General features: G+C 33.5%; 1 protein-coding gene across 1 annotated transcript; it reads right to left on the reverse strand.

The window, feature by feature from the left end:
- Positions 1 to 3871: 3871 nt before the first annotated feature.
- On the reverse strand, positions 3872 to 23158 carry LOC133187578 (uncharacterized). Its single transcript, XM_061323000.1, has 11 exons — positions 23064 to 23158; positions 21960 to 22158; positions 11853 to 12482; positions 11548 to 11626; positions 9619 to 9760; positions 9022 to 9134; positions 8500 to 8602; positions 6385 to 6480; positions 5958 to 6103; positions 5423 to 5563; positions 3872 to 5061 (listed from the first exon to the last, which is right to left on the reverse strand). The coding sequence occupies exons 2-11, from the start codon at positions 22112 to 22114 to the stop codon at positions 4921 to 4923; spliced, it is 1746 nt and encodes a 581-aa protein (XP_061178984.1). The 5' UTR covers positions 22115 to 22158; positions 23064 to 23158; the 3' UTR covers positions 3872 to 4920.
- Between the last annotated feature and the right edge of the window lie 1076 nt (positions 23159 to 24234).

Raw genomic sequence — 24234 nt, forward strand, 5'->3', positions numbered from 1 at the left:
AAACGAACGTGTTACACACCAGCAGAATGACAGCTAGACGGACGGACAGACAGACACAAATTAATATCCCCCACTTCAGTGAAAGCGGGGCCCGGGACAATAAAGCATTTCCACTGCTTAACAAGGGACCGCGGGTAATGACGCAAAAAGGGGCACCTTAAGAGAAAAGAAAAAGTACCTCAATAGCTAAAATAAGTGAAGAAGATGAAAGTACTTCAGTTACTCTACAGGGTTCACCTCAAGCAACGTGAGGAACAAAACATACATCAACTGCTAAAAGTGACTCCTCAAAAAAGGAAGTTACAGATTGCTAAAGTAGGCCATCTACCAAGATGAATTTAAAATACAGTACTCAGGCTATTGTGTACATCATTTTCAATGCTGGTCTCATTTAATAATCGGACTGCTCCATATACGTTGCCATTGTCACTCAAACTAAAAAAAATTAAAACATGATTGGTAGTATACATCTTAAAATGCAGCATATTTTTGAAACACAGTTTACAGTTCTTACATGTACTTGGAAAAGAAGCCTGATCAAAAAACTTTTTTTTTTCATTAAAAGTTTGATCAATGGGTCAAAATCACTGAAATGCAGCATGCCAAACAGGACTACTGTAGTAATGCAAAGTACTAGTATATGTACCTAGATATACATGTAACGTACTGTTTATTTGTGTGTTTGTTTGTTATTGTGACACACGCCGACAGCAGACATAGTTTAACCAATTTCGTATGCAAAACTCAATATAATTATGAACAATTGCAAAAATTACAAAAGTGTCAGGAAAAAAGCGTATAATTTTGTTAAAAATTTAAAAATTTGAAATAGGCATTCAATTTTAATTTAATTCAGTTTTGATAGAACAAGCACGTTTCTACTTTGAATTAGGAGGAAAAGCTATGCAGAAAAAGGTTCGATCATAATCAGCAGGCTGTAAGTTAAAAAACTTTATAATGAAGTATAATGATGCAAAGTAAACCACGAGCGCTAGTCATCTTATTTAGTAAATGACGAATAATAATACACTACCTTCCCTTCTAGCCTATACTTAAAAAAAATAACACTAGTATAGACTATAGGGATAAACCTACATAGCCTTGTCACTCTTCGTCACTGAATTAGTTAGGGAGCGCCTATGAAGTAAACGTATTAGATATGCAGTTAAATTAAAATTGGAAGAAATAACTTTTAATGTAGTTACTGTTTTTCTCTTTTAAATCAAATTTCCTTGACTTCATGCAGTTATATGTTGTATTTGTAATGAATGGCGCCCAGTGCCGCCCATGCACCAAATATTTCTGCATTCCAGACTTCCGGTAACTGAATCTATGTGACCAGTTTTTCTAAGCAAACATGCCCCGTCCTTGATGCTGGGTGTGTTCGATTCACAATCGTGTTAGTTCCCCTATCTCCTAATGCTAGTCTTTATTATATTGATCCATGCTTTCCTCCTCTTGTGTTTGTATAATTTGCCCTCGTAACTTGACCCTATACACGTTCGAGGTGTATATTTTTTATGTATCATCTCCTGGAATTCCAGAAATGTCGGGCTTTGACAAGGGAAGTTGTGTTAATTTTGGCCAAGTCCGCTAGATCGATCGACTGATTGTATTGTTTTTGTCAGCTCCATATCACGCCCATGGTGTAAAAGTTTCTCGGTATTTGCGAGATAGGATGAGGATGCGAGTTCTTCTGTGCGTTGCTTTTTGTCATCAATACACAAGGCATTTTTAGCGAAGTGTATTTTCCTTGCAATCTGTGCTTGCAATGCACCCTCACAAGATGCACGTAAAGATCAGCGGGAACTGGTTTCGTGCTCCTAGATTTGCGAGTCAAAACTTGCAGCTGTTAATTATGCGTATATATTATAAAAAATTATTATAAAAATCATTTTGGTACACAGATGCACTGTCGACATTTTTCTAGATTGTACACATAGCCTACAACGAAGAATTACTGAGCAGACTGACACTCAACAATCACGTCTTTAAGTAGACGACGCAAATGCTCGATTAAAATTCTTGATAAAAGAGGAGAGTGCGTGACTAATACTTTTTACATCAGGATTACAAGGATTCTTACTCAGAACGAAATGAAGTTAACACGTTCAAACATTTCAGCAGACGGTGGCGATTAAAGCTTCTGATTTCCAATTGGACATTACAGATGGAATCTTGATGAAATGCAATAAGAGATTGTGGAATTTCTGTAACATCAGACAATCTTTAAATTACAAGTTTTCCCATCTTTATTTTACGTTGGTAATATTATGTCTGTAGGAAGAAATTTCTGTTTGGATTTAGGGGAGGGGACATATTTTACGTTAATGTTAAGCATGCCCATTGTCTTTCTGACATGTTGCAGATTTTATTGATAAATAGAAAATATGTCAGAAAGACATTTGGAAGAAATTTCATTCTGGGTTTGGGGGAGGGGCTTAACCTACCCCCTCCCCCCCCCCCAGTCATTAGATGTTATTATTGAGGGATCACCTCTTTACCTCATATTAGAACCATGCAAATTTTGAATTTAGTAGGTGGAGGTAAATGCAAAATTTACAAAGTTGTAAATTTTGCACTTACTTCCACTTAGTTAAAAACATGGCATTAATAGCTTTGTTTTTATTATATAGTTTATATATAGGGGAAATGTATATATAGGCAAAATTATTATTCCTATTGGCATGAATAGATTGGGTTGACCTGTCCTCAGTGGCGGATTTAAGGGGGGGGCGCACCCGGCGCACCCCCCTAAAATTGTCAAAGTTAGCGTAAATCATAGTTTCGTCTCCAGAAAATGTAAAATGTCTACTCGGTAGACCTCATTTTTACCCTACAAAATCTCTAGAATCCAGGAGCTTCCGGGGGCTTCGTCCCCCTGGGCCCCCACCAGGGCTTCACCCTGGACCCACTGGGGGCCTCAAGGCGGCCCCCAGACCCCCTGCCTATTTTTGGCGCCCCCTCTAACTTCAATTCCTGGATCCGCGCCAGGTCCTCGTTTCATAATCACTGTATAATAAAGACCAACAACATGTACAACTTTGTGTCACCAATATTAGATGCATGAACTTTGTATCTGCATGTCTTAAATAAGTTTAAATTAAATTTTGTCATAAAACGCTGTCAACGGCGGCATTTCAATATGAAAGCATTGGCTACAAGTACAGCATTTACCTTGACTTTCCTGTAGCAAATGACCCTGACCAAACATATGAGTTCAAATTAAGATGTCGACACTTGAAAAATGAGTACGAACTCGGCCAAAACATATTATCCTCTCAATCTACAATGTAAATCATATACGGTACCAATTTTGATGCAGCAGATGCGCATTTCGACAAATTATATCTCTTCAGTGATGCTCATGCCGAAATGCTGGAGATCCGAAATATTTAAATAAAAAAGAACTTTGAAGAGCTGAGAAAATGGGTGCCAAAGACTGTAGCCAAATACATCGAAGGATCAGAGTCATGCATAAGGGAGATAATCCTTAATTTTGAAATAAATTTCAAATTTTTACCACATCAATTAAATATTTATCCGTATTTTCAAGCCAGCTCCGAAGTACATGTACTAGATTACTGGGCTGTAGAGACCTTCGGGGACTAACAGTCCACCAGCAGAGGCCTCGACCCAGGGGTCATAATGTAAATCGATCATATACGGTACCAATTTTGATTGCACACTAGATGCGCATTTCGACAAATTATGTCTCTTCAGTGATGCTCATGCCAAAACGCTGGAGATCCGAAATATTTCATGCAATAAAAAAGAACTTTGAAGAGCTGAAAAAAGGGGTGCCAAATTTAAGACTGGAGCCAAATACATCGAAGGAACAATCTCTGGGGCATGATAAAATAAACACAACTAATGTTAATCTATTTTTATTTGAAAGTAATAAATAACATTGATTTTATTATTTATAACGAAGGACAAAGTATCACAGACTAGCGAGGCATTAACGAGATCAAATATACAAAGAGAGATAACTCTTACAACTGAAAAGAGAACTGGAATGTTTTACAAAGTGCCCTTGCTTATTCAGGGACGTTGAATATAAGCTGTTGAAAATGTTGAAAGATGTGCATTTTATAATAAGGATTTTTACTGTATAATACATGTATGTACACAAGTCAATTAACAGAATGCAGTAAGCTGGAGAAAAGAGTCCGTATTTGGTCAAAATATTATACAGAGTTTTAATGTAGTTTTAATAATGAAATGCTGAATTCATGAAGTTGATTAGGAGAGGGGCATATTTGTTTATAAATGTATTATTTGTAACACAATGCAAATACAGTTTTATAATTGTGAACCATTTCAACAAGAAAAACTGAATCAATGAATCTCATTAAATCATATTATGCTAATCAAGTTGTATCACATTTTTATACAACTTCAGAATTAAAGAAAAAAATGCCTCTCACTCCTTTCACACCAACTATACATGTAGCTGCAGAAAGCCAATGATGTACAATATAACTCATTCAACACTTTGAAATATTTGACAGAATTGGAATGCCATTATTATGCAATCTAATTAAAATAAGATGTTCCAAATCTGCTACCGCTTCTCAAAGAAGCAGACGCGGATTCGGAACATCTAATTTTAATTAGATTGATTACTATGCACTATCTTCCCATTGATACACACATCAAATTAATAAAAAATATATAGAATTAATGTAATCACATGACTTTCCCTTCTTACTACGATATTAAAATTTCCCTTTCTAACCACAATAAATGAGACAGATTGGTTTTTGTTGCAAACACACAAATTAACATATAAAACATCAATAAATTAAATCAAAGTAGAAAAAAATAACTTCAACATAATGAACAATGATATGCTCCACATTGAAGGCATGTTTTATGGACTTTGTGACTTGTATAAATTAGCACTATTTATCACGATCACTGTCTGTCCTGCTGTTCTCGCTGAATTCGTTCGATAACAAGATTTACCTCCCTTACCCCTGCATTGTCACCACTTTGTTGCAGGGCATTCCTCAGATTGGCCCAGAATGGTATCATGTCTGGCTTCACTTGTGTTCCCTAAATAATGATATTAATATTGAATAAGACATGTGTAACAACCACATAAAATCCTTAGAAATTTCTCATGTAAAGGAATGAACTACATGTAGAAGGACGGCAAATAATCCTCTGAAGTAATCAGGACCTATCCTAAACTATTACGCCAGTTTAGTTCATTTCCTATTGATGTATTTAACCCAGAATTTTTAACTTACCAATCCTGTTTAATTGTATTAAGCTTAAAGTCCTTGCAAGAATTTTCACTCTCATTAAGCTACATTTTGTTTTATAGACCTATGCTAAATACAAACAGAGAGTTCTTTATCAGAGTCTACCAATGACATGGGGCCTCTGTTTTTATGATACATTTTCCCCATACCTTTCTGAACATTTGTGCTGCCTCTTTAAACCTCTGATTTTTCATCAGAAAGTCTCCATATGTAGCATGTACGTCCCACAATTTAGGATTCATCTCCAAACAAATCTTCAGCTTTTCTTCTGCCTTTTTATCTTCATTTTTCTATTGAAATAAAAAAGTACCTAGTGATTATAAATTATGCTTCTGATTTTATGCAATTTGCACATACATTTAAGGCTTTTACTCAAAATTAAAATATATTCCAAAATCACATTTCATAGAACAATTAAGTGCAACATGGTTTTTAATCAATTACTGTATATAACCAACTTTTCTTGACATCTTATTTTCATGAGATAGTTATCTAATAGTATTAATTTTAAAAGGAGGACAAAATTTTCAGGCATTTTGTTAATTGTTACATATTACTTTAATATTATACAAATATATACTAGAATGATTTGTTATCAATGTAAAAATGAAAACTATTCAGCATTGACATTTGCATAAATAAATAGAATTTCTTTCCTAGAGAGTTAGCTGCTGTATAGCTAACCTGTATGTACATCTTAGCTTTGTTCAGGTGAGCTATAAGGAAGTGGGGGTCTTTGTCTATGGCCTGCTGGGTGAATTTCAGTCCTTCGTCAACCCTCCCTGTGTCAGAAAAAGCCTGCCCTAACTTCATCAGTACTTCTGTACTCTCTATAAATACAAAAATAGAATACTATAGTTCACTATATTTTAGCGAGTTAGCTATTTGGACAAAATTTTCGTGAGCTATGGTCTATGTTGTATATAATCCTCACCAATACAAATATAAGCGAGAATATATTTTTTGTGAGCAAACCGACTCACGTAATTATGCAAAGTTCCCTTGTCTTGCGAATAAAAAGTGATTTACTGTATACTTTTAACATATTTAACTTATTGTAGAGGAAGGGCAAAAATATGTTGGAGTCCAATGCAAAACAAGGTTTACCTACCAGGTAAAAGTTTATGGAGCTTCTGAAAAATTTGGATCCTCTCCTGAAGAAGTCTATCTCTGGTGGCACCAGGTGTCGCTTGTTCCAGATTCAGCTCTGTGAAAACCAATATTTATTTTTGAATATAAACAACATTATATTTTAGCTGAAAGTAATTCAAGATTCTTAATGGCCTAAAAATTTGAAATGCCCTTGGTTAGAGTAATAAAAAATAAAATTTAATCAAAAGGCCCATGGACCACAATGCTCACCTGAGTTACTTTTGCCCTGCTATTCTTCAGAAGATGTTTAAAATATTTTTATATTCCTATGAAAAATTATGACCCATATTATGGCACCATCCTAACTTTAATGCACTCTCTGGATCTACACACCATGGGGATGCTTCAGTATCAATATGACTAATGGCTTTGCAGTTATGGAGAAGAGATTTTTTTCCTGCATACATGCATAATGTAGTAAAAAAATTTAATCCTGATTTCAGACAACTCTTAACCCCTGAGTTCATAATTGGAAAAAAGAAATTAAATCCACACAACGTGGGAATGTTTGCAAATAATTTGTTCTATTGTGTTTTAAAGATATTTAAAAAAAATGTTTTCTTATAATATTTCCATGCAAAACTTTGACCCCCTAGCTTTCTCAGAAAGCTTTCAAATATCAAGTCTTATTGCATTTTCAACAGTTAAATACTGTAATTTATTTATTGAATAAAAGTGATATTCTGACACAGTGTGAAAGGATATCAAGATGGTATTCTCACAGTGTGAGAATATCAGAAGTGCGGCAAAACTCGAGATTTCCTTCCCATCACGAAGAGTGTTTTTTTTTTTTTTAAAAAAAACTCCCTGGCCTGTCATAAGATAGAGGAAGTAAATGAACCATCTGGACAGAAACTAAAACTCTCAAAGTTTCTCCAAATATGTTGTTAAAAATCCATGATTAAAACGTTTTTTCAATCTCGCAATAGCTTAGCTATGACGTCTCAACCGCTCAACTATGATGTCACCGCCTATGACACACTGTTACAAAAAGACAGAGTCAAAGGGAAAATCAAAGAAAATGTAATAAACAGAAAATTCAATGTTTTGTAGATGAATATGGAATTTATTTCACTCATGAAACAGGATTTTTTGATATTTTCACTCATGCTTCGCACTCGTGAAAATATGAAAAAATCCTATCCCACACATGAAGTAAATTCCATATTCCTCTACAAAACATTGAATGTCCTCTATTTATCATTTCTGGTCCAGCGGTTCTTGAGAAAAAGAATAATTTTTAAAGATTTTTCTTATAAATTCAATGTAAAATCCCATATTGTGGTATTATGGTATTGTGGCCCCACCTTCTCCCTAGGGTCATGATTTATTTTAAAATCTACACTAGCTCTGGAAGCTTCCACATAAGTTTCACTTTTTCTATCCCAGTGGTTCTTCGATTTTTTTAATGACCCCACCCTTTTTTGCCTTTTCTTGATTATCTCCCTTTGGAAGATGGCTTGGTCCTTCATTGAAAATTTAGAATCCCTGTTATCCCTTAGGAAGTTTTGTGCCAACTTTGGTTAAAATTGGTCCAGTGGTTCTTGAGAAGGAGTCAAAAATGTGAAAAGTTTACAGACAGACAGACAACTGCACAGACACTGGACAATGGTGATCAGAAAAGCTCACTTTAGCTTTCAGTTCAGGTGAGCTAAAGAAAGATTAAATAATTGCATCAGTCTGTACTTGTTGTCAGGCTAAAAATTACTTCTTTATAACCATGGTTACATTTATGATTTCCACACAAATAATGCAAGTTACATTTTTTAATCATTACAGTAATTTTTGCAATGCGCTGTGAACAGAAATCATACAAGATGAGTACATTGAATAATTAGCATATTTTAATATGTTAAAAGCTCATTATGTAAAAAAAAAAAATGTAACTATGCACATGTAGTATGATTTATGACCTGGCACACTGCAAAAAATAACCATGCATTTTTACATTTAAATTTATATTCTACTACATGTACAATGTGCAGCCAGGAACATTTTTTTTCTTTCTAGAGCCTATATTTGTACATGTACATGTATATCAATAAATTTGTTGAGTTGAATGAATTTAACTGACCTTTGTAGAAGAGTTTTTCTGTCTCTATGGAAGCATCCTTCTTCTGAATTCCTATAGCTACTGTGTCCCCAAGGTTAATTGTACCATGGTAGGTCCCCTCTGGCTAAAAGAGACAAATGACACTAAAAAAAATTGTTGTTTACATTGAAAAAAATTTCATTGACAAGAAGAATCTCATTTCATGTACAAGGAATCTTAATTATAATAAGACCAACTTTAAAATAATGTTTGTTTGCCCTCTCCCTATTCAGGATAAAAAAAAAATTGGGTTGGTAGGTAGGTGAGAAATTTTTTTCTCAGAAAATTTCAATTTCAATGCTGAATTTTCAAAATCTATTTTCCAGAATGCATGAAAAAAAATAATAATTGCTACCTGGAGGTTAAAAAAAGTTTTGAGTCAGGCCAATTTTAGCCAGTCAGTTGGAAGAGGGCAACCAAACAATTTTTTAAAGTTGGCCTAAACTATATCTATGTGCCACTTGTAATTCCCAAAGAGCAGGTTTTACTGTATAGTTAATTTACTAGATATAGTATTTCCCCTGCCTCCTGGACACACTCCATGGGGAGATCATCCCCCGACAGGGAGGGGTAAATCTTGTCATACCACTCCATCTGAGTAAAGCCTGGGTACACCCCTGAAATTGGAGACAAGAAATTATGGAATTTATATACCAGGATAATCAGGATATAAATATAGACACATGAGATTATTTATAGACTACTGGGGGAAAAAGTAATGCTGTAGGTAGTAAACTTCTGAAATTCAAAGGATAAACTTAACTGAACACATGATTTTTTTCAATAGATAATTAGAGGAAATTAATGTAAATTCTCTTTTAAAACAACTTAACAGTACATACATGTGTAGAATCAATTCTTATTTAAAAAGTATTGTTTATTGATACTAGCTTCCAGTTGGGTAGTACATTATCTTGAAATAAGTGAATGAAAACATTAAAATGTTTATCCTTTTAAAATGACAACATGAGATGAAATAATGCTTGTAACAGAAAACATGCATATATTGGGAATAAAAAGCCATACAGAGTTTTCTCCCTGTAAATCACACATTATGAATGAAAAACTTTGGACTTGATAGAATTGCCTCCCTTTGCTTACCTCCAGGTGGGGTGTGAGTGGAGGGATAGAGGAACCACCGCTTCTGTCCATAAATGACCCCATTCCATGCATCCGCGTGTTTGTGGAAGGACACACCACTACTGGATGCTCCCAGAAAGAAAATACTGTCATCTACCCCATCCTAAAGTTTATAATGAAAAAATCATTTACACTGTCCATATATAAACATTTGGAAAACTTTTTTTCATATGACACCTTAATATTGCTTGTACAGTACAGTCTACTTATTAAATGTTACAAGTATAGCTACACCCCAATTAGGCCACTGACGAAGCTACAAAGAAAGACAACTCTATTTGCTCTCTCATTTCAATGTGGCTTACTGTAAAATTACTAGTACATTATGTATCAACAATTTATTACACTTGTGTAACTTATATGTGACCAAACCATCCTTTTGTTACTATATCACAATAATAAATTATTTCTATTCTATACTTATAAAAATTTAATACTATGATACCTGGAAAAAATTTAATACTATGATACCTGGAAAAAAAAAAGTGGAATCATTAATTCTTATTTGAGGGGGGTCATTGTTCTTTGGCAACCTAATGTTACTGGCTTGTGGGGACGCAGTTTCATGGGAACATTGTGTATACAGAAGATTAACTGATATAATGGGGAGTAAATTCATAGGTATGGGTGGCCCACAAAATCCACAAACATTGGGCCCCCATGGACATGATATGATTCCTCAGTCTGCATTACTATATTGTGTCTAAATCACTATTTTTGTATGTGCACAAATCAATAAAGCATTACATCTTTTAAAAAGATAATGGAAACACATTGATTGATTGTGAAAAGTCTTAGATAATATAAATGGCTTCACGCGGAAACTGTGTTACCCAATACAGCTACTTATTGTTACCAATCATCAGATCTAGATACACTGCATTGTTAAACATGTATTGGTACATGATTAATGAGACCACAGATCTATATATAGGATTAGTCACTTCTTAATGAATTTATTCCTTGCCAGCAGAAGATATTTAATATATAAACCTGACTGTCGAGTACAGCCTGTATCTGATTTATGTCTTTACAGAGGCAGCTACCAGAGGAGTTTTCTTAAAGGCATCTACAAACTAGTTCTCCATCCATATAATTCCCTGAGATTATGACCTCAAGAAATGATTATTAAACTAAACCATTCATTAACAAGTATATAACAGTTGACGTTTGTTATTCAAACACCAATATCTTGAATACAAAGAATATGTCAAAGTGATTTTTCAGTCCCAGGCACTTTTTTAAACATTTTTTTTTTATTTCAAATCCTTGGATATCTCTTAGTTTAATGTCAACCCCCTTGGGTTTGATTGACTGATTGTATGTTTTAAATCCCATTCGAGAATTTTTCACTCATACAGAGACATCACCATATATCGGTGAAGGGTTTCAAATTCAGACCTATACTCGGCACTCTGCGCCATTAAGCAGTGAAGGTTCTTTATCGTGCCAATGTCTGCCATGACACAGGGCCTGTTTTTAAGGACCCACAACTTTCACTTCAAAGTTCCGAGCACTTGATGAAGGAACAGTTGCTACCTTTTTTTTATCGACTTAGATCAGTCGAAGCCGTGATTGGAACACACGACCTTTCGATCACAGAGCAAGCGCTCTACCGACTGAGCTACCGTGATGGTCCCCTTGGGTTTGAGATAACAAGGTTTGACTGTATGTATATTGATATTACCCAATATATTATTTTGAATCAAGTCTTACAGAGCAATTTTGGCCTTGATTAAGAGGATGGTATATTTTTGTAAAGGGGCCATCAATAATTAGTTACAAATTTTAAACCATTGTTTCAAAAAAAGGAGGGAGTGATGAAATTACATGTATGAATGTCAAATTCTTCTCTGATGCTACACAATGGTAGTTTTGATACCTACTCACTTTGATTTCAAAGTACTTTGGTGGTTTTAAAGTTCTAGGAAGACTGGAATCATTGTAGAACATTCGGTCAAAAATGTAGCTGAAAAGGAAATAGTTCTTTATATGTAATTTTACTATCATTTTTTTCTGCTTCAATTTTTTTATGAACATCACCAAATTGAGAAATATATATCTTAATGACTTTTATCAGTAAATATGTGCTGAATAAAACCCAAATGTTATTGCTTTTTTACTGGTAATTTAGATTTTTCCCTTTGGATAGTGACATTAAAAAGTGACTATTGGAACACATTTCAATTACATACAAGGGTTCTCCAATTTCATCCTTGTCTTGCATCAGGGAATCCACAAACTCCGAGAAAGATGACTGGACATCTCCGTTTCCTCCTTTCCGTACAATATCTCGTGAATTTCCAGACAGGACATACCACTGTCCATACTCCTGCTTCAGACTGCGGAGGGACCATTTCCAGGGGTCAGTCCAGTCCCTGGCCCCTCTGGGAAACCTTACAATCACTGGTTTTTTAAATCTATATTTATCCTCGAATTCGTTCACAGTTAAATCACTGGCATCCCTCCTATCTACTGTACATTTGGATGATCCATACAACCTCAATGCCTCTTTTGTGGCAGGTCTCCAATTGCCCGTGGAATCTGAATGCATGGAATTCTGGGATTTTTTTGAATCTTGGGAAGACTTAGATGGACTAGATGATTGTTCTGAAGATTTCTCTGATGAAAAGTCAGTCCTGTACATGACAATGAAAGCGATGATTATGATGATAAAAGCACTTATTTGCACAGTTTTTGTGACTGTGGTAGAGTCTTCATTTTTCCTCTTTCGTTCACTCACTCCATTTGATACTTTCTTTCCATTCTGTGTCACAGTGCCATTGGACCTTATCTGCTTCTTTTTAGATCCCATTGTTGATGATCTGAGAAATAAAACAGAAATATGTGAATGATCATATAATAATCTTGGTATAGAAATTAAATCACACAAGAAACACAAGGATTATCCTATACCCATAACAAGTCCTATCCACATAAATTAAGGACATACGCAACATAGTTTGAACTTTATTGTCTTTTTCCTTGGAGTTGAAGAGTTCCAATACTTAAAGGAACTGTGTGCTAAATTTTAATGTCTATATATGCTATTGTACACTTCTTCTAAAACAAGTTTGGATAAACAAAACATCTAGAATATATGTTTAGTAATTTTTGTATATTTTTCTTTGAATTATACAAGAATTTTCATCAATTGATATCTTTTCAAAACCCCTGGTAATGCATGCTGATTTTTTGTCTACGAACATCTGATAGCACTATAATCTTAAATTAAGAATATCTCGAAAAAGTATCAGTAGGTAAGGTACATTGCGTATGTCCTTAAATAATGGATTTTGATACTTCTGTAAATTTTTTTTTAGTTTTATATTACATTTTCAACAGGGAAATGCTGTCATTTATTTATTGAATAGAAGTGATATTTTTTTCACACTGTGAAGAAATGAAAGTGCTATTTTTTTCACACTGTGAAAAAATATCAAAAGTGCAGCAAAACTCCCTTCCCTTCATGAAGATCGAGTCCAAATCCTTCCTTGCCTGTTATAAGATAGTGAGAGTAAATAAACCATCCTGACAAAGACAGTAAACTGCCAATGTTTCTCCCAATTCTTGTTAAAATCCACATTTACAATGTTCAATCTTCATAATCGGTTAGCTATGATGTCACAAAACTGCTCAACTAATTGATGTCACAGCTAGCCTACGACATTACATTGCAAAAAGACAGAGGCAAAGGGAAAATCAAAGAATTCAAAATGTAATAAACAGAAAATTCAATATTTTATAGCTGAATATGGAATTTATTTCACTCGTGAGACAGAATTTATATGACAATATAAAAAAAATTCCTGTCCCACTTGTAAATTAAATTATATATACAACAATAAAAATGTTGAACATATCCTCCCTATATTTTGACTGATGTCAAAAGCATGCCTTCTGATGCAATGGATGAAAAGAAAAGAGCCTATATATCTTTCTGTCAGAGAAATAATTTATATAAATGCTGAAACTCCAAAAGGATTTGCACAAAAAAGAGAAGTATTTTCATGGTAAGAAAATCCAGTGATAATATGTATATTTTTAGAAATACACATAAATAAATGTAATACAAGCTTACATAAACTCACTTCACCACACTGAGCTTAAATCCCCTTAAATACATCAAAATCTATCATCCCCCAGGAACGTGTCACATCTGTCCAGAGGACAACAATACCAGGCTTACTGAACCTTAATTGATTTTTTTGAAGTATTATATCCATTATAGGACCACCTATCACTTCCAGGTGGTCACAAACCTCTTCACTCATATTATATATTACAGCTTTTATTAGGAAGCAGGGGCGGATCCAGGGTTTTGTTTTAAATATAAGGAGAGCATGAACACCCCTGAGGTCCCCAGTGAGTCAAGGACAGTGTTGAGAGGGTTGGGGGGGGGGGAGGGGTGCTCCTGCAAGCTCCTGAGAATCAGCAATTAATGAAAATTAGATTGACATAAAAAATGATTAGAATTTTACCCTCGTTATATACATCAAAGTATGACAGTGAAAACTATAATCTGAAATATTATTGAATCTAAATCAGTGGGAGAAAAATTAAAACAGTTTTAAAATAGAGAGATTTTTTTTAAAAAAGAAGAAAAAAAATTGCAGTTTGTTATCTAAAACACAATAAATTGGGGTAATAATACCTTTCCCTGACCATTTCCTAATAATTGGATAGCCTTAATTAAACCACCTTTAAATGTCAATTTAATTCAAAAATCTTTTTAAGTTTGTTGGTTGAAATGCTGTATGATGGTGTTGGAGAGCAGATTTAATGTTTCTGAGTTGTGTACACATATTATATCTGGACACACACACACAGAACTGGACTGCCCTACTGGACATCTAAATCTTGGTCAAGTGGACTGTCACTGTGACACTTGGTGTGAGGAATAATGAAACGTCCAGTTTGATTATCATCTTGTTAGTAATGGGATTCACTGACTTGTAATATGTGTTATGGCTGTATCCTTCTAGGGTTAGCTCATGTAGATATATAAATACATGGATGATTATATTGATTGAATTAAGTTCTACAATTTTTATGTGACACTGCGTAACATATGTTCAGTTGACATAAATCAAAAGCTTAAAAAATCTGCAACATATGTTAAATATGTTTTCATACAGACTTACATTTATAATTATGTTAAAAGATTATATCCCTTAACAGCTGGGCTCTTATCAAAAAATACATTAATAATCACAAAAGCTTTATAGATTGTGTAAGAAGTCATTATATATTCAGTAGTACATGAAAAAATAAATGAAATTCACAGAAAATATCGAAAATAGTTAAAGTAACACAACATTTCCTCCATAATATAATATATTTTGCAAGAACTTGTGATTGAAGGAAATTTACTATTTTAAAAAGTTTCCTTGCCAAAAAAATTGAGGTATTTGCAGGCAATATTACAAGATTTCAGAGAATGTATTCCTTATACACATAATCCTATTTAAATTAAGAGAATTAACTAACTGCTGTATTACAATTTTTAAAATATATTTTTTGAGACACTTTGAAAGCAGTTTAGAAATCAGAAGATTATAGAATAATCATTAACATTTTTCGTATATATTACTAAGAGATACATAAACAGATATTCCAGAAATGTGTCCCCAGATCTTAAAAAGAAAAAAAAAAGCTTGCAGTTGTTAAATTTATTTTTAAAAAAATTGATTGGAACCAATATTTAAAATTTACCTTTCATCACCACCTCTATACAACACCTGAATCTTCACAGATTAAAAAAAATGGCATTGATATAATTTAGGCTATACAATCAATAAGTTTTTTTTTTAATGCATTATAAATTTAGGGGATGTTAATGGCTTACATCTATTGATTTTTTTTGTTCAAATTTTTGCAAATTTAATCAGATATCATTTTTATTTCCTGAATTTTTTTCCAGATGCATGCATGAACCCTCAAAATAAAGGCACCCAGTCATGTATATCTTTTATCATACAGAAAAATCAAAATGCAATTTCTGAATATTTTTCAATAAAGTTTTTATAAGCTATTTTATCACAAATATACATGTACATGTAGGTATGGATCTAGAAACTTCTTCAATGGGTTGAATATAAGTATACAGTAAATAAAAGGGTGGTTGGGGGCTCCATTGTTTTCCTTGGACTGGGCCTTCTGTCAGTCCCCCCCCCCCCCCCTCCCCTTTCCAAGCACTATGGATCGGTCCATACACTATTTAACCTGATTTACATCCTCCATGAAAAATGAAATTACTATGCAGATTCTCACTAAGCTTATCTATTTATTTTTTACAGTAAACTGTTGAATTTTTAACTGTCTCTTAAAGTGACAAAGCTGTACAAAAAAATGATTTAAAGCTATAAAACGATACCCACAAATGACAGCTAGTCCTCTGTAATTTTCTTTAGATGTCAAACTTCAAAGTAAATGATGGATTGATCATTAGAAAAGCTCACATGGTGCAAAATTTCCTTACAAGTCACTGAATGAAAAAAAAAAAACCCTTGTGTCTGTATTACTGTAAGGCTTGATCATAAAATTATACCTTATAAGCAGTGGATTTGTGGCTAAAACTCATAAATGACATGTGGTCAAGACTCAAGATTGTGCTGTGACTTTAAATGTCCACTAAGCTTTGTTATATTTGACATAAGATGACCCTAAATATTTGAATTTCCTTCGTGTTCATGCAGTGTTCCCGAGCACGGTCATAATGAATGACCCTTGTAATTAACAGGATTTAAAACCATCAGTGGTGATCCCACTTAAATCTCAACATCATGCAGTGTAATTAAATACTCAATCTTATATTTGTAAATTCTCAATTATTAGAGAGAGAGAGGGAGAGAGAGAGAGAGAGAGCTGTGTCCATTGAATTTAAATAGCTATTGATAATATATAGCTACTTTCAAGTGCCATATTTTCTACTTTTACTTTACATTCAAATCAATTAAATTTCAAGATGTTGACAGTGATGTTATCATTGCAAATTATTATCATTATCATTGATTTATTATCAAAAGATTTTTTTTGGTAAATTACAGTCAGATGAAAGAGAACTCCCCCCCCCCCCCCCACCCCCCAAAAAAACTTACCTGCTAAATGCATGCAGATACAATATATTGATTAAAGAATGCACCAATCCAGACCTGAATGTTTGCAAACACAAGACACCTTAAAGCTCCTCCTTATCTGTGAATGTGTGATCAAATCATCGATTTTTTAATGTGTGCTATGAAAGAAAACAAAGCACCCTTTAACACTGCCAGTTTGCTATCAGAGAGCCCTTTTAGTCCAAATAATAATGATTCCTTGATCACCATAAAAAGTCCACCAAGTATTAAATGCAGAAAATAACGTTAATCCTTTCATTGAAACATTTTAAGTTCTAAGTGCCAATGAAAACATCGTCCAAGAGATTATAGTCGATTCTGAAATATAAATTTCTGACTGCATATATTTACTTCTTACCTTGAAAGTTTAATTCATACCACCTCGGATAGAGTGGTCACCGTTACAGGTCCAGAAATAAATTAATCCATAATCACAGGCTGACCAAGTAGACAATGGAAGGTGTATAAATAATTTACAGAGGAAAATTAACAACTTATCCACACATTTTTACCTGAGCTACCTTTTGAGACAGGTAAATCAAAGCTCTAAACACTGGCCTCCTGACCTCACAATGAATTCCTCTAATGTGATCATTCTCTGTGAAATTATCAAACAAAACGCATCAATCAATTCCCAAAACGATACAATTTATCATGTAAGCAAGAAAAAGGACCCTCTGTTGTACTCGAGTAACATGACCTGAGTTTAGTATTTTACAGAACGGATTATCCAGATACACACAAAAAATGTTTTCACTGAATATAGCTCTTAAACATGCAATTTTAAAAGTCCTACTGCATACCAGACTAGCTTAAAAAAGTTTCTATTGCTCCAAAAAAAATAATACTATGAGATTTTCTCTCATTCTTACAATTTGTTGAATTTTAAACATGCTTTATTTGCATTGTATGAGTATTGCATTTTCAAGGGAGTTAAATTTCAACAATTTTATCTGTAAATCATCTAGTTAAAGATATCCTTTTCTTCAAATAAGTGTATATATAGAAAGTCAAGTTTATTGTTCAATTTGAGCATTATGAGTTTAAAATTCATTTTCTCTGTCCATTTTATCATTAAATCTTTTAGTCAGTGAAATGTTTGTCATATAACCATATACCCATCATTATAAATTCACATGTTCATGATTGTGCTAAATTTTGGGAAATATTCTTCAAGTACAAAAGATCAAGATCACAAGTCCATTGTGTCAAGCTGTTTACAAATATTTAAGGCAGAACAAGCAGATTTTGTGCCTGATAAATCCAATTTTAAATAGATTTCAAATTTGTATGACAATAAATCGTCAATTTAGGATAAATTAACATAAGCTTTTTACTTCATGAAGATAAATTTCCGACATAAATTTTATCCCCTTTTAAGCAGCACCTTTGACAAAAAAGAGAGTCATGCATGCTTTAACTTTATTTGGGTATTGTCAATGTCTGTTTGGTACCCCCAAAAAAATTATGCACAACTTTGCGGAGGAACATTTTATTACTTAATGATGAATATAAAAACCAACTTTTGAAGTAGTTGCATTCATTTCATGTTCTTTTAATGGTTTTATGGGATTTCAAACACAAAAATTTAAACTGTTGGCTAAAAAGCTGCAGGTAAGAAATTTGGGGCCTCATGTAGGTTAAATTTAAAACTTTTTTTTTCTTTTTTTTTATGCCCCTGTATCAAAGATTCAGGGATATATAGTTTTTGCCCTGTCTGTTTGTCCACAAAAACTTTAACCTTGCCCATAACTTTTGATTGGTTGGAGCTAATGGCTTTCATATTTCACATGTGTATTCCTTGTGACAAGACCTTGCTTAAGGTACCACCATATTTGACCTTTTGACCTTGGAGTTTGACCCAGTTTTGCAAAATTTTACCGAACATTAATTTTGGCCATATTAATTTTTGAACAATTGGTGCTAGGGCTTTCATACTTCTTATGTGTAACCCTTGTGACATGGCCTTCCTTTGGGTACCACCAACAACTTTGACATTTTGACCTTGGAGTTTGACCTACTTTTGAAAAACTTTAACGTTGGTCATAACTTTTGAATGGTTAGTGCTAGGGCTTTCATACTTCACATGTGTAATCCTTGTGACAACGAAGACCTTCCTTTGGATACCAACAACTTTGACTCTTTGACCTTGGAGTTTTACCTACTTTTGGAAAATTTTAACCTTGGACATAACTTTTGAACGATTGGTGCTTCGGCTTTCATATTTCACCTGTGTATTTCTTGGGAGGAGGCCTTTCCTTGGGCACCATTAATTTTGACCATTTGACCTTGACCTTGATGTTTGACATACTTTTGAAAAAACTTTAACCTTTTCCATATCTATTCAATGGTTGCTGCTAGGGTTTTCATATTTCACAGGTATATTCCTCGAGACAAAACCTTACTTTGGGTACCAACCTATTTGATTTGCATTTGAGAAAGTTTAACCTTTGCTATAAGTAGCCATACCGGGGCATCAGTGTTTCACAAACACATCTTGTTTTTTGAGAAAAGAATTGGTAATTATTATATAGAAACTAGCTAAAATATTTCTTGTTATTAAAAAATTAATGCACCACTACAAATAAATTCTGCTACAGAAAGACTACAGCAATAAACTAGACAGAAAATGACTTCAATCAGATAAAATTTTCTTTGAAATTTATATTAAATTGCATAGTATATCAAAAGTGATGCATATTCCAAAACCTGAGATTTAATTGTGTTGTTTAAAGACCTTTCCAATCACTCTTCACTCTTTATTGATGTAATATTGAGTCGATCCCCTTCGCTCTTGTGGAAGAGTGGAGGATCATTATTTCTTCTCATGCAAAAATTATACAGAAGCCAGAAAAGACTTTTTGGACAAATTTTTTCTGTAAATGGGGGAATTACACACTGTTGATATTCACACTTTACTCTGAGCCAGGGAGATGAATTGATAAATGATGTCGAGAATGAATACCTTTTTTCAATTGAACAAACATTTATTAAAAAGTTAGGTCATTTTGGTTGATGCAATAATTACCTCTTGCGATTTCTATTCAACTTGTGTATTATATAATGAATGTATCCTATAGAATATCTGATCCTCTGATTATTATGTTTTCTGTGTTTATTCATTATAAATACATATATGTTTGAAAGGGTTTTTTATAACCCAATTTATAGGTCATCCAGTGATGTGATTTGTAGTCTAGCTGTCCCCATCCCTTTCAGTTTTAATAAAAATTCTACCATCATATGTCCAAAAACTATCCAGGTTTTGAGCTTTTTTTTTTTTGCTTCTATAATTTTTTTAAACACAAATTGTCTGTACTTGGATACTTAAGTCTTCCATGATGAAAATTTTTTTAATCAGGGTTTTACATGTGATATTACTAAATTTAGGAGGAAAATATTTTTTGAAGAATTGCTTTAATAATTTTGTAAACAACATGATTTTAATTAAATTCATCAATGTTACCAAATCAACTATAGTAAATATATGTTACTCTGATGTTTTCGTCATTACTTGATGTATTTTAATACATTCACATCAAACACAATAACCAAAAGAAAGATACTTAAATATCATTTTAATCACCCTGTCTAATTACAAGGTACCTCTTCACTGACAGGAATAAATGTCCTCGTTATGTTAAACCTGACTCCTTCAAGATCTATAGCTAACCATCAGATATAAATAGACATAGCTACAAATAATAGATTTTTATTTTGTTGGAGTCATGAAATCTAATTTAGAAACTTAGGATCATGAAAGATATTGATGAATCTGTGAATGAAGATAAATTCGTAAAAATTTTGGGGGTTTTTAAAGAGAGAAAAATTCTTTTTCTATCAAATATCTTTAAGTGGATTTGAATGTCCATGTGAAACCAAGCATGGTCTGTCAAATTGGATTGATAGATTGGATTGAGAAGTATAAAAAAAATCTCATTTTCCTATTACGATGTCCACAAAAGGCCACTTGTCAGAAAAGGTGTAAAAGTTCACTTTGTAGATGTGTTTGGTTTCAATTGTTAAACATTGGGACAACACCAAACAAAATAGCAGCTCATCCTTATAGCCATTAATGCACCAGATACAAAGTTAATCTTCTACTGTAATTAAAGCCTTGGCAAGCAAGCAGGTGAAACCAACTTAATTACTAGATTGGTGGGAGGGGGGTGTGCATCTTAAATGCACACAATGCATACAAGTTAAGTGTTAAAGATTTTGTGAAACATATCACGTCTTCATGCCTAAATCAAATAATTTAGTATAATCACCTTTTGTCAAAAGATGCTTTAAAAAGAATGTGCACAGTGTGCATCTCTAAGAGTCTAACTGGGAATTCTTTCAATATAATCAATTGTGTGGAAAACTGAATTGAAAAAGATCAGCAAGCAACTTTAATGCTGTTGGGTTTGTTATGCTCAAAATGGCACTTCACAGCATACACAACTTCACTTTTAATATTTCAAGAATGGACACAAGTTTTAGAGAGACACACGCCCTCTCTACACATTAAATCAATTTCAAGATTCATTAATAAAGCATAAATATACACTTTTACATTTCTTTTTTCTTTGTCTGAAATTAAATTCTTCATGATCATCATATAATTTTGGTGTATAACATCTCTCCTAAGTTTTTCTTCAGAACATTAACATTTTGAGAAAGCAGCTTCTTTGATGTTAATGTAGCATCATTTGTTTTATTAACTTAAACCGCCTGCCATCCATCCTTTTAGCAGTTAAATTAATTATTGCAAAATGCAGTAAATATTCTTAGTTCAAAATGATTTTCCTAGGAATTTCAAAACAAGTTTCTGATTATCTCCCTTTTACTTTTATAAAATCTAACATGATGAAAATATATCCCTTGATGACTCTGTTTATTGGGGTTAATTTAGTCATTAAAGTACTGACCAAACAAGTGCAGTGGTTTGTTGACCTTTATCTTTTTTCACCCTAGTTTTTGATTATAATAAATAAATTCCAAGCAAAGAGTTATTCCCCTTGGCCCTTATTCCACTGGTATTATCAGAGAGAGAGAGAGAGAGAGAGAGAGAGAGAGAGAGAGAGAGAGGCAGAGACAGAGAGAGATGGAGAGAGAGGGAAAGAGAGAGAGAGCAGGAGAGAGAGAGAGAGCAGGAGAGAGAGACAGAAAAAGAGAGACAGAGAGCATGTAAGTACTTACTCATCACTGTAGTAGAAAACACCAGGATCACTGGTTCTCCGTGTTGTAGATGGACACGTAAATGGCTGACCACTATTCGGACTGGAAAACAACCTGTTACGAGCAGAAGTTCGAGACCCAGTGGACCTCAGCTTCAATGTCGGAGCAAATGGCATGGCAATAATTTCCTCAGATACCTAAGTAAATCGCCATGAGGGTTCTGCAAAACAGGAGGAAAACAGCTGACTGATTACCAAGAAGTATAATGCCTGTTGATTACATCAAATTGGGGAATAATGCAGACAAATTGATATAGAAAATGGTCGGTATTTATCGCCATCAAGTGTCAAGTCCATGCAGATATTGATTGTGGAATCTGTGGATTCTATACTGACTATACATATTTATCATCATTTACTGGAGTTTTAATTGTCTCTATGAGATAGTCAGCATCATATGAAAATCATTAGGAATGCAGGGTCATTAAAATATCATGTTCTGGACAGTTTTAACAGAGATTTGTTCTGTAGTCTGAAAATCCATATAGCTGATAAAAATCCAGAGACATTAATTGGCTTAATTAGTCTGTGTTACTAAGTATTAAGAATTCAGTCCATTTGCTACTACATGTATATCCCCAAAGCATAAACTTACTTTACTTACCTGAATGTATATACTTTAATTGCAATAAGGTCCACACAATTTTAACAGAAAATATTCTACAGCACACATATAGTCTTAATAATTATATTGATCCCATGACATCATAAACCAGTTAGGAGATAAGGAATTCACAGAATTCTAAGATGATTTAACTTCCTTTTCCAACAAGAAATTTAAAGTTAACTGTGGTAAAAAGCCTTTATGTTACAATTGTATTAAAATTCAAGTAGACAATTTGACAACTGCTGCTGTTATGTTTTTGAAATAGTATATTACACACTGCATAATTTATGTTACTAAAAATCTATTAATAGGTGTGCAATTTCATAAACAGCATCCAAGTACAATTTTAAGGTCTATAATTATTTGACTATAGACTACTTAAAAATATATCATAGTAAATATCTGTCTTGATCAACGCTGTGAAATTGAAAAGGAAATTGAATTAAATAATTCATTTACCTGAATGTTTCATTGACTTCAAAGAGAAGAGTCGCAAGCAATCCATCTGTCATGGCTCAGCTATGTATAAAGCCATTCCTCTAATGAGAATACAACAAAAACCTGTAGGTGAAAATAAAAAAAATCTTGTGGTCTCATTACTTTGATTAAACCCGATAATTTACCTTATTCATAAGAACATGCGTGCACATTTTTAAAATTTACACCACATACCAAATCTCACCAGGTATTGAGTAAACATTGCAGATATAATGTTATCTAAGTACCTAATACTTCTCTAAAAACACAGAACAATAATCGAACTTTTCTCCATTAACAACTCAACTGTGCAGTCTGTGTTCATGTCAGTGTTGACATTACTGTAATGAAAACCCTGTTTATTTTTCATTTAGCTACCTTAACTATATAGATTACTGTCAATTTCTAATAAAATGAATTAATGGTTGAACACTTTTCAGTTCTTTAGGGTAATTAAAGTTCTTTTTAAAGTATTTGCCAGTTTGACATTGTTAAAAGCTGTTTGTTAAATTGTCTTGAAATTGGATAACACAGGTCATGAATTACAGAAAATTGGCAAATGAACAAATATTAAAAAATAAAAAAAACTATATGGGAAGGGTTTTTTTTTATTAGCTAGTATATAAGCAAGGTGTATGTCATTTGTAAATAACTCTAACATATAAATTATAGGCAAATAAAGGCTTAAATCAAATAAAACCACATTTTGAGAGGTTTTCTACATTTAAAATATGTGGGTTTTATTATACTTTTTAACAAAGATTTATGAGCAATAATCTTAATGGATATCTTTAAAAGTGTAAAATATTAGGGGATTTAACACCCTAAAATATTGTAATGGTTTGGACCATGGATATCGGCCTAGTATCAGGGTAGCTCAGTTGATAGAGCAACTGACTGGAGATTTGAAGGGCCCGGGATCGAATCCCGGTCTGGTATGTTGCATTTTTCTCCTCTCCCGTTACATTTGGTACCATGACCAGGAAGTGACAGGTGAAAGACCTGCCAGAGAAGAGCCTCAGGGTTGGTGTCTTCAGGGGCCGAAGACCTTTAGGGAGGGGGGAATGTGGTAGCCAGACTGGTTCGATCGCCAGTGGCCAGATAGCTCAGTTGGTAGAGCACCTGACTGGAGATTCAGGGGGCTCAAGTTCAA

This window comes from Saccostrea echinata, unplaced genomic scaffold (assembly GCF_033153115.1).
Source record: "Saccostrea echinata isolate AGI-Se365-2 ecotype Australia unplaced genomic scaffold, CSIRO_AGI_Sech_v1 ptg000015l, whole genome shotgun sequence".
In the NCBI taxonomy this organism is placed as follows: Eukaryota; Metazoa; Mollusca; class Bivalvia; order Ostreida; family Ostreidae; genus Saccostrea; species Saccostrea echinata.

Excerpts from the sequence above, each read along its gene's own strand:
- LOC133187578 (XM_061323000.1), bottom strand. The coding sequence starts at position 22,114 with ATGCCATTTGCTCCGACATTGAAGCTGAGGTCCACTGGGTCTCGAACT. Across the intron at positions 9,761-11,547 it reads CAAAGTACTTTGAAATCAAA|GATGGGGTAGATGACAGTAT; the intron begins GTGAGTAGGTAT and ends TATAAACTTTAG. Across the intron at positions 9,135-9,618 it reads CACTCACACCCCACCTGGAG|GGGTGTACCCAGGCTTTACT; the intron begins GTAAGCAAAGGG and ends CTCCAATTTCAG.